This window comes from Hyaena hyaena, unplaced genomic scaffold, assembly GCF_003009895.1.
Source record: "Hyaena hyaena isolate Hyena2069 unplaced genomic scaffold, ASM300989v1 scaffold_113, whole genome shotgun sequence".
In the NCBI taxonomy this organism is placed as follows: domain Eukaryota; kingdom Metazoa; phylum Chordata; class Mammalia; order Carnivora; family Hyaenidae; genus Hyaena; species Hyaena hyaena.
In genome coordinates, this window is record NW_024080745.1 from 2834341 (window position 1) to 2845691 (window position 11351).

Sequence of the window (11351 nt, forward strand, 5' to 3'; positions counted from 1 at the left end):
AGTTTAGTTTTAGTTTACTTAAAAAAATTTTTAGTTATAATAAAACCTAATCATTTAAATAATTTTGAGGCAAGCTAATAATCCCAGATCTGGGATGAGCTGGCTCACTTCTTATTTGAGTCTAATCAAGTTACTCTAACTAAGTCTGAATTTCTTTGTCTGCAAAATGGGGTTAATACTAGTACCCAGCGAACAGGGTTCTTATGAGATTAAGGGATATAGTGCACTCTGCAGGATGCCTGGCACACAGAAAGTCGTCAGTAGACATTCGCTGCCACCATGACTCATGACCATTGCTGCTGCAAAACTGGCACATGCAGATTTCAGCAACTGAAGAAAACAAGTAGCTAACCAATGAGTAGTGATTAGCAAGCATTCCAACTCATGCATTACTTTCTCTTTTCAGCTAAAAATCTAAATATTGCTTAGCATATTATAAATGTAAATACCTGTAAAACCTGATTAAGTAATTTGTCATTTTCTGCATACTTGTGCCTACTGACTTTACCACAAGACATTGAAGTAGCATCTTTTTGATGGCCAAAAAGACAAATACTCAGATGTTGAAAGGCATCTTATTTGCACAACATATCTGGGAATTAATCATGCACTATCTCATATTATTTAGTAAATCAGTCTGTTAATGATCATGTCTGATCTCTTACCCAGTGGATTGTAAGGACTGAGAAGGAAAGGAATGCGTGTCATTTTTGTATCCTTCATACTACCTGACTTGGGACAAAGGAATTTCAAATTAGTATAGTGGAAATAGCACAGGGCTAAAAGTCAGGAAACATGGATTTCAGCTGAGTAATTACAGACAAGTCATGTAATTCTCTTTAGGCTTCAGATTACTCATCAGTCATGTGTTTTTCCATTGATGACATTTAGGTTCCTTTCCAAATGCTCTCATTCTAAGAAACACTAGCAAGAGGGATTTTTGCCAATGTTTGTCATTTTAATACACAACTTCATTTGTCCATATCTACAGATTGAAAGAAATGGGACCCTTAATTATAGATTTTGTTCACTCAGGAAACCTTGCCAGGAGCTCAGACTTCTTGTCATTGACTATTCCATCAAACACAAATCCTTCAAACCTGTTTCAAAAAGAGCAGGCCTTCCAGGCCCTCACTCCCCATCCTCTACCCTGTTTTATCTTCTCCTTGGTACTTATCACACTCTGACATATTGTGCATTTTACTTAAGTATTTGTTCTCCGTCCTCCCTCCATCCTCCTCCCCCAACACTTAAGCTTTATGGGAACAGGAGCTTTTATCTCTTTGATCCACCACCATATGCCCATCACTTGGAATGGCATCAGACGTATAATAGCCACCAAATTATTTGAGGAACAAATGAGTGAAGAAAACATTATTGAAGGCCCTCCATTAATTGCCTTTTTCCAACCACAACTTAGCTCATATTTTTACCAACTGAATATTTCCATGTGAACCAGAGTTTCTGAATCTTATGCCCTACCCAAGGCTTATATTCATTCCTCCCTCTGTGTCATTTAAGGATATTCTCCTACTTGTCATATCACTCATTTGTTCCTGCTCATTTATACAGTCGCAGATTTATTGAATGCCTACTGTGATCCAAGCAATGTGCTAAATGCTGGAGATACAGAGGCAAGTAAGACCAACACAGTCCTTCCCTAGTGCTTCATCTGAGACCAGCTTTCTTCTGCTCTGTATCACTGCCTCCCTTTGAATGTTTTATATTCATAATGCCCTGGAGGAAAAAAAAAAAAAAAAAGATCTGTGTGGCCTGGTTGGTTGCTATCCAATTTTGAATAGAGCTCTTGTAACAGTGAGTTGAGTAGAGGGCAGCAATGCCCACCTAAGGAGATGATAACTCCATCACTTTAGAGGTACTTGGGGTCACAGTGATAACTGTAATTCCAGTTCCATGAGGCCTCACCATGTGGGACCTAAAATGACTTGCTACGTTTCCTCACTTCCCTCCATTTTCTGTACCCAGAGGGGATCGAGTGTGCTTTTTTGAATCCCAAAAAAAAGCCTAATTAAGCTCTCATCTTTAGCTTCAAAGTTCGTATTACTTACTGCTACAACTAAATAGGAGATTAAACACCCAATAGACATAGAGCCTTGATGTCAAACCATGCCAAGCACCAGGCCTCTCTGTGCCTTTTTAATGTTTATTTATTTTTGAGAGAGAGAGAAAGGGGGGGGAGGGGCAGAGAGAGAGGGAGACACAGAATCCAAAGCAGGCTCCAGGCTATGAGCTGTCAGCAAAGAGCCCAACACAGGGCTCGAACTCAGAGTGTGAGATCATGACCTGATCCGAAGTCGGACACTCAACCAGCTAAGCCACACAGGTGCCCTTCTCTGTGCCTTTTTAAAAATTATCAAGGTATATTTGAAAATTGAGAATTGTATGTATTTAAGAAGTACAGTTTGATGATTTGATATACACATACATTGTGAAATAATCACCATGTTCAATCTAATTAATGTACCCATCACCTCAGATAGTTACCACTTTTTTGCATGTGTATGGTGAGAACACTAGAGATATATCTTCTTAGCGAATTACAACCACACAACTAAGTATTGTTAACTATATTCACGTGGCTGTACATTAGATCTGCAGAATTTATTCATCCTGCATAACTGAAGCTTTGTGCCCCTTGAACAACATCTCCCCCATCTCTTTCTTTTACTGGGATTTTGGGAGCACTTAATACCTCCAAACCAGCATTTCCCAACTTGTGCTCTATGGCTCTCTGGGATTCCAAAAGCTAATAATCAGAGTTCTGCAGAAAGAGGGTTCCATGGACAGATCTGGGAATGTCACATCCACATTTCCCACTTAAGGATACAGGACACCTAATGAGAACATTTATGTATGTATAGATGTTAATTTTGTGAAACCCAGTGTTTCCCAACCTAGTTTAGTCATGGAAACTTTTTATTACCAGAATACTGCTGACATCTCAGAGGGCATTCCTGCTCAGGAGAGAGCTGTTTGGCAAGGCCTTTTTAACCTTCATGTCACATCCAAATGAAAACACATGGCTGTGAGAGTGAGCAAGAAAAGAGATATGCATACACCTCTCTGCAGGCAGTTATTGGGGGTCGATAATGAAGAAAAAAAACATAGTTTTGTGGAAAAAACACTAGACTTACAGACAGAAAACTCACGATTTAGTCCTGCCTCTGTCATATAACTAACTAATGCAATGTTGTTGGGTAAATCACTTCACCTCTGAGCCTTAGTCCCCTCTCCTGCAAAGGAGGATACATTTTCAGATAACCATTCATTGTAACTGCTGACCAACTTAGGAAGTTGCTGTGTAGCAGATTTAACTTTGATTTAACTTAAATTAAAGAGTATTCTTCTGGGTGGGTTTTGGGGCCTATATTTTTAAAAGTCCTCTTTCAGATGAGTGGTGCCTTCAACTCTGAAGATGGAGCTATCTGATTTCTTAAACACGATACTACAGGTCTAAGGCCCTAAAAGCCCAAGGAAGTATTTTGGAATGAATAATAGAAACAAATGAAGTCTGGGATATACTTATCTTAGCTTGAGTAGTAGGATAATACCTAGAGAAATCCTCGGAAGTCTTATATTGATTGGAGAAAGATCCAGGTCTATAATAATATTATAAATAAGCAATAAATGAAATTTAAGACTACTTATTTGACTCCAGGTTAATTGGCTTACTTTTCTGATCAGCCAATTTCCAAAGATAGAGATTGGGGATGTAGAACTGTACTGCAAAATTAATTTGTAGCTCAACACTAACTTATATTCCAAAGCAACACAGAAGTAGGTAGTAATCAAGTATTCTCTGATCCTGTCTTTGAGGACAACTCTCTTCTCTCTAACTCAGGAGGCAAAGATTCATCCCCAAACCTGTGCTCTGAAGGGAAGAAATTCTATGAGGGTTTAGAGCATACATGCAAAAACACTCTAGAGGGAACCAGATGGCTCTTGATTTTTTTTCTTGATTTCTTTTTCTTGAATTATAAGTCTGCTGAAATAACAGCTACAATGAAAAACAATTTGTAAGAAGTTTTTTTGTAATGTTTATTTATTTATTTTGAGAGAGAAGAAGAGAGTGTGTGCCAAGGAGGGGCAGAAAAAGAGGGAGAGAGGGAATCCCAAGCAGGCTCCGAGCTGTCAGCACAGAGCCCCACGTGTGACTCGATCCCACAAACTATGAGATCATGACCTGAGCTGAAATCAAGAGTTGGACACTTAACCAAATGAACCATCCAAGTGCTCCCCCCCAAAATTTTTAGCTGGATATAAAAGGTGACTAAAACTGGAGATCAAAGGTGAAATATCTAACATAAATTTTAGTCTCTCTCTGCTTGAAATTTCATGTAATAACCATTGGTGACAAAAAGTAGTTTGGCTTTAAAGAAGATAAGATTTTGCTTCCACTCTAAGGTAAATAAATGTTACTTTAGTCATCGCTAAGTAATTGCTGGGCCATTATAATACAGTCAATGTGATATTTGCTAAGCAAGCATGCCTGCCATCTGGTTACTGAAACTGTATTTTTGCTACTTCCTAGGTACACATGGCCCAGTAGCACTGAGATACAGGGAACCGATATGAGCATGTGGATCAATTCCAAAGCCATTCATTTGTTTGCAACACAAAGTGTTCTCCACATAAGAAAACAATGAGTCTAACTTATCCGTTTCTTTCCTGTCCTGGTATCTTTTAAAATGTCCGTCATGACAGGGTGCACACGGGTTTACAATATGAAGCCAGCTTTAGAGACCAAGAAGAATGAAACACAGTCTATGGGCTGTTTGTGCCCCACCCCACAGGGTTCCTGTCCCAGGAGCAGCAGGCCTGGTCTGCAGGGAGCACACAGAAGAAGGAGCTGGATAATATGGCAAAAGCCCTTAGGTGTCTATGGTCGTGGAAAGAAGAAATTCTCAAACCTGCTTTTTCACTAGGCCCCTCGCAAGCACCCCTTTCCCTAAACCAAAAGTAGGATCAGTAGGATCAGCGGCACTGACCACAGTGCCTGACACACAGTAGGGGCTCAATACATGTTCACTAAGTACACTCATCTGGGAAGTCTACGAATAGTAATACAAAGGACTGCTAAAAGAGAGCTTATCTTAGTCTTTGTACCCACTGTACTACAGGCATGGGACAGATGCCTCAAGCCCAGTCCAGGCTTCCTCAGCCTTGTTACTATTAATATTTTGGGCTAAGAATTCTTTGTTGGGAGTAGGAGTGGGGTGCTATCTTGTGCACTATAGGAAGTGTTGCAGAATCCCTGACCTTCACCCACTACATGACAGTAAGTGCCCCCCCACCACCAAAAATGTCTTTAGACATTGCCAAATGTCCCCTGGGAGGGGCCCCGGGGAGGAGGAGCAAAATCACCCCTAGTTGAGAACCACTTATTTAGTGTGTGCGTTCATGATATGTAGCAGCATTATAAAGATCATATTCTCTCTTCTCTTTTTTCTGAATCAATATTTTTTAAACTTCATTTCATTTCATTTTTAAAGTAAGGTTTACACCCAATGTGGGGCTTGAACTCATGACCCTGAGTGGGCTCTACCTACTAAGCCAGCCAGGCACCAGTCTGAATCAAAATTTCTTTCTTTTCTTTTCTTTCTTTCTTTCTTTCTTTCTTTCTTTCTTTCTTTCTTTCTTTCTTTCTTTCTCTTTTTTTTTAAAGAAGCATCATGCTGTTTTAAAATTTTGTTAAGAAACAGGGAGGGTGAGAGAGAGCAAGGGAGGGGCAGAGAGAGAGGGAGAGAGAGAATCCTAAGCAGGCTCTGCACTGTCAGCACAGAGCACAACGTGAGTCTAGAACCCAGGAACTGAGAAATCATGCCCTGAACTGAGTTAAGAGTTGGATGCTCAACTGACTTGAGCTATCCAGATGCCCCTGAATCAATATTTCTTGATCTACATGAAGATATTTTATGCTCTTAATTTGCTTTCACTTAACTTAATCTTCTCTAAATGTTTTCATAATGCTTTGCGGGGAGGGAAACTTCCAAGGTATAACCATATACATTAAAAAGACCTATTTCCCAGTTAGGGAAGGGGAAATATGAAACAAGGAGAAAACATTCTATACAGAAATTGGACTAGTAGCTAAGGAAACTGTTTTGCAAAATGAGATTGAGATGGTTTCGAGTCCAAAAAGAACTTTTATATCTTAAAAGAAACTACCTTAATTTGTTTACTATGCACTCTTATAATCTTAATAAAAATAAATCTCCTGTTATACAAAAGTATCCTGACAAACAGATTTTTTTCTCCCTTGGCTTTATTTTTATTTACTTCCTATTTATGTTAACAGTTTCAGGAAGATACCAGCATACGTGGACTCCAGGAACAGGCAGTCTCAGTAACTCTTGCCCCTTCGGAAGCACAGTAAGTAGACACACTAACTGAAGAAATTATTAGCCTCTTAAACCTCTAAGATAGAGTGATGATGTTGTGTGTCTATGCTTTCTTAAAATTAAAAAAAACTAAAACCCTAGAATTCCAACTTAAACCCAGCCAGTGGCCAACCTGCTTGAAAATGACTACACGTCCATATCTAAGGGTGAGAAATAATTTATGACAAATAAAGCTCATGAAAAATTCTAATTTCATTCATGTTGCTACAAGTATACCTTCATGCTTTAAAAAAAATGCGGGCTGGTAACATTTTTCTACCTTACTTATAGTGTAGAGTTAAACATGTGCTCTTACCTCTCCTTCAGTGCATGGAAAGGGATTGGAGTATCTCGAAGTGCAAATAGCTCCCTTCTTGACAACATCATCTTCCAAGCCAAATGTAGCTGAGCAGTTAGCTGCAAAGTACTTGTAAGGCTTCCACGTCTTCCCAAAGTCCTGGGAGCGCTCCAGCACCATGGCTGCTGGCCTGGGGGACTTGAACACCATAATTAGGTGAGTGAAGTAGAATTCAGCTTCCAGGTCTAACTGGATTTTTTCTCTGTGCACATCCTCAGCAGACTGCCACCATGTACGAGGGAACCTGAAGGATGAGTCTGCCATGGCAGCTGGCAGGTGAGCCACGTGAGGCTGGGCAGCATTGCATTTGTCACATTTGGGCCGCTGACAAGTCAGATCCAACTTCTCATTATAGGAGCAGTACAGTTCAGTGGCGTTCTGACCACAGGTGGTGTCTGTCCAGAGTTTTCTCCCTAAAGCCAAATTTCCCATCCGAGGGTTGCAGGCTTTTTCACAGCGGGAACTCGCTCCAGCTACTCCACTCAGTCCTAGGGAAGGGAAGGCATATGTTATTCAAGACAAACCCATCTGGAAAGCTCTTCTGTCAACCTAGTCTGTCTTCAACAGAGAAGTTATCCCCAAAGAGCTTAAGACTTTTGGTAAAGAGGAAATTCTATCAAATTTGAGCATGATACTGTTCTGGATTTATACATACAAGCATGTGAGTGTTCACGCGTGTGCGTGCACATATTTCATGTTCGGTTATAAAATTCACATAAAAGGGAAAAATCATTTCAGATAAAGGGTGAGAGGAACATAAATGGAAACACTGGTGGAAAGAAAATGGGCCTAAACCTTTAAAGTACTTTGCTTTCTAAATGTTCTCTATATTTGAAGTATACTCTTTGTTTTGAAGTCATGACTTAAATAGTACCAAAAAACAATCACGTGTTTAAGATCACCCAATTCAGTCTTTCAAATGTAATTTGAGGGGCACCTGGGTGGCTCAGTCGGTTGAGCATTCGGTTGAGCATTCGACTTCGGCTCAGGTCATGATCTCATGGTTTGTGGGTTCGAGCCCCGCATCGGGCTCTGTGCTGACAGCTAGCTCAGAGCCCGGAGGCTGTTTCAGATTCTGTGTCTCCCTCTCTCTGTGACCCTCCCCTGCTCATGCTGTCTCTCTCTCAGAAATAAATAAAAAGATTAAAATATTAAAAACAAATGTAATTTGAGTCCTTAGCATTATCTAACATGCTTACGAGATGACATCAAAGAGGAAATGTAGAATTCTATTATATTTTTAAGCTAAAAATGTGAAGGAGCAAATTTCCTAGGAAAAGCAATAGGAGATATTTAATCAATATCCAATGGGATCTCACTTAGGGTAGCAAAGCTAGAGACCATTGGAGTTCAGACATATAATATCTATTTTTAATATTAAGTAAATATAACTAAGAAACAAACTCTCTAAACTGCCAAATGGTGGAAAAGCCTATTTGACATGCTCTCTGCCTCTTGAGTACTTCAACCTATGACAGGTTATATAGTAGTTGCCTGTTTGCTTAATAGGAGAATGTGTACAGTCTGGCAGCCACTAACAGCACCTTTAAACATTTTCTGTGAACTAAAACACCTTCTTAGAGAAACATGTGCTTCCACCCAAACAAAGGTCCAACAGACTTTAATGTTTCAAAATTACTTAAAATGACAAACATTATCCACTTATTAACATCCTGACTGCATATTTTAATCCTTTAATATGGGTTTGTCATTTTAATTATGAATACCTTAAGCAAAGTCATCTATTTTAAAAGTTAAAACAGAGAGGGAAAGAAGGAAAAGGAAGTTAAACCCTAAATTCTGGCTAATTGAATGTTTCTGCTTCTTAAGAGAGAGCACCTCTGAACTGTTATCACTGTACTGTTGGAGAAGCCAAATGACAGCTTAGACTAAAACAGAGACATTTCACACGCTGACTGACGATCACCAGCCCCACATAACCTCTGCAACCAAAAGAAAGGGCTTCCTTGGGCATATGTTTTAAATGTCAAATTCAAATGTGGATTATGCCTAGACTGTTTGCCACTGTTCTGATTAGCTGGGGCAACAGTTGCTTGTGGCCAGGATCACCCAAACACACAGTGTGCTATGACTCACCTGTAAAGCATTTCGGGGAAAATCATATACTGCCTGTACAAGTATTTTTGACTTGAAACACTTGCCTTGTGATATTTATTTACAACCTCTTGATTGCTTGCATGTTTTTGCCATAACATGGTTTCAAAAGGGAAAAGGTTTAACAAAGTTCACTTTGTGGTTGGGGGAGCATGCATTAAGTGCAGGCAGGGGTGCATGTGGACTCAGAATTCAAGTAAAATCTTAGACCTTTAATGGTTCCTTGGGGAAAGTATTGAATATTTGTAAATGCCTCTGATAATAAGTACAGAAAAAGATTGGAGCCAGATAATCAGTGGACAAAATACTTGGAGATCCCTAAGGAAATGGTTATTCAAGTATAGCAAGGATGCTCCTATGAGTCACACTGATTTGGAGTGAAGATTCTAAAACTTTTTTTTTTTTTTTTTTTTTTTTTTTACTGTGTGCCAGCCTCTCTGAGGGCAGAGTAAGAGAAGCCAAAGGGAAGGTACAAGTGCGCCAAAGCTCTCTATCCACCATTCAGTCCCTCCAGCCCACACTCCCCTTTCTAGAGCGAACGAGAAACGTTTGAGAGACTGGACGGCTGAAGAGTCCCTCACTTTCCTTCCTCCTCACACACTGAGCTGCACTTACGCCTAACTGGAAACCAGGTGACCCGCACGGGGGAGGGAGACGAACGCCAGGGGCTCGCGAATTTAGAAACGGCGCGCTAGGAACCGGTGGCCAAGGCAGCCCAGGAAAGCCGGGATGGGAGTAGGAGAGGCAGAGAGCCTCTGACGACGCCTCTGCAGGTCGTCCAGTTACCGAGACTGGGAACAGACCCGCCTCCGACCTCCCACGGAGCCTCAGCCCGGGTACCAATTCCCCAGGGGCGGCCAGCCAGCTCCGTGCAACCCAGGGCGGTCACCACCTATCTTCCCAGCCCGCCGTCTCAGTGCGTTCCAGCCGCTGCCGCTGCGAAAGGGCACACACCCCGCCCAGGTGTCCCTACCTGGTTCCCCAGAGCCCGGCGTGAGGCCGGGGACCACAGGGATAGCTCTCACCCAGAGAGCGGCCGCGGCCCACGCGCGCCCAGGGTCGCTGGGCCATCCCTCCCCATCATTCCTCAGGCCATGAAATGCCGGGGGATGGCGAGCTGGGTCCTTTGTTCCCTCACAAAGTGGAAAGGCAGTTTTTTACAAGCTCAAACCGAGAAAGAAACCAAGGTCGTGGTATCTCCGGCAGGGCGTACCCAGGATATCGGGTTAGCCAAGGGCATGTGTATCGCAGTTGCAAAAAAATCAATAGTATTTTAAACTGTGGAGACCCGGGGAAAAGAGGCGGAACATGGCCACTCATTTCATCCTCGGGAGCCGAGCTTGGCGCTCCCAGCCCGCACTACCCTGCACCCCCGAGTCCCGAGGTGGGGAACAGAAAGAGCGAGGGAAGGGGGGTGGGGGCCCAGCAGCGTCACCACCCACCTGCGGCCACCGCGGAGCAGCCCCAGAGCAGCAGCAGCCGCGCGCAGCTCCCCATGGCCGGGAGGAGCCGGGAGGACCGGGGCCGGGCGGGTGCGGGAGGGAGCTGAGCCCTCTCGGCGGTGGGATGAAGCGCCAACAGTCCTCGGGAAGAACTGGGGCTCTCTATTTCTTCCCCCTCCTGGGGCGCCAGGCTCGGTCAGCGGGTGCTGGCGGCTGAGAGCCGCGGGCCGGGGCCGCGCCAGGCGGTAGGGTGACCCTCGCGCACCGGCCTGGAGGGGCCCGGGCACCTCGAGGGCGCCGGGAGCCCCCGGAGCATAGCCGGCCCGGCCGCGCTGCCCCTGCGGAGCGGTCCCGCGGGCTCCTCCGCCACTAGCCCGGGGCTCAGCACCCGCAGCAGCCGCTGAACTTTGCGAGACCTTTCACTTCCCGGCCGCCGCCGCCGCCGCTGCCGCCGCCGCCTCCTGGGCGTCCTCCTCCGCTTTTACCACCTCCTCTTGCTGCCGCGCCTCGGTCCCGTCCTTCTCCATGGGCAGTTCCATGGGATGCATTTTTATTGCACCGACACCGCGGCGCTCCGGTGCCAGCCCTCCTCCCCTTGCACCTCCACCCCTTCCTCCTGCCCGCCCCCCGCGCTCGCTTGACAGCCGGGGCGGTGCAGCCTGCGCTGCCGGGTCGCCGCCGCCGCCGCCGCCCGGGGAGGGGTCCTCTGGCCCAACGGGCCGTCCCCTCAGCCTCCTACCAGCTCATCTCGCCCGCCTTAGCCCCCACGTGCACGGGTCACCATGCCCCCAGCTTTCCTCGTGCCCCTCCCGGCGCTCGCCCTGCATCTCCCTGCGTGACCCCCCAGGTGCCCTTCAGCACCCACAGGCCTCTTCTGGGAAGCAGTCTCCCACCTTCTCCCGGAACATTCCAGAGAGCAGTTGACTCCCTCTTGATCAGGTCAGGGCATGCCAAGGGGCTTAAAAAACCGCGAAACAGGCTAGCGCCTACTTCCCACATCCCCCAGCAAAACAAACCCTCCTCTCCACCCCCCAT

General features: G+C 44.4%; 1 protein-coding gene across 3 annotated transcripts in view; it reads right to left on the reverse strand.

Moving 5' to 3' along the window:
- Positions 1–10856, reverse strand: part of NTN4 (netrin 4) — a 122918-nt gene extending 112062 nt beyond the window's left edge. For 2 of the 3 annotated variants that reach the window (XM_039236566.1, XM_039236565.1), the window contains exons 1-2: positions 10317–10855; positions 6718–7247 (exon numbers count right to left, since the gene is read on the reverse strand). In XM_039236566.1, the coding sequence (XP_039092497.1) occupies positions 6718–7247; positions 10317–10371 (585 nt within the window). In that variant the 5' untranslated portion in view covers positions 10372–10855. Of the gene's footprint in view, positions 1–6717; positions 7248–10316 lie in introns of all 3 variants that reach the window. The other variant, XM_039236567.1, reaches the window with a different exon arrangement.
- Positions 10857–11351: the final 495 nt, after the last annotated feature.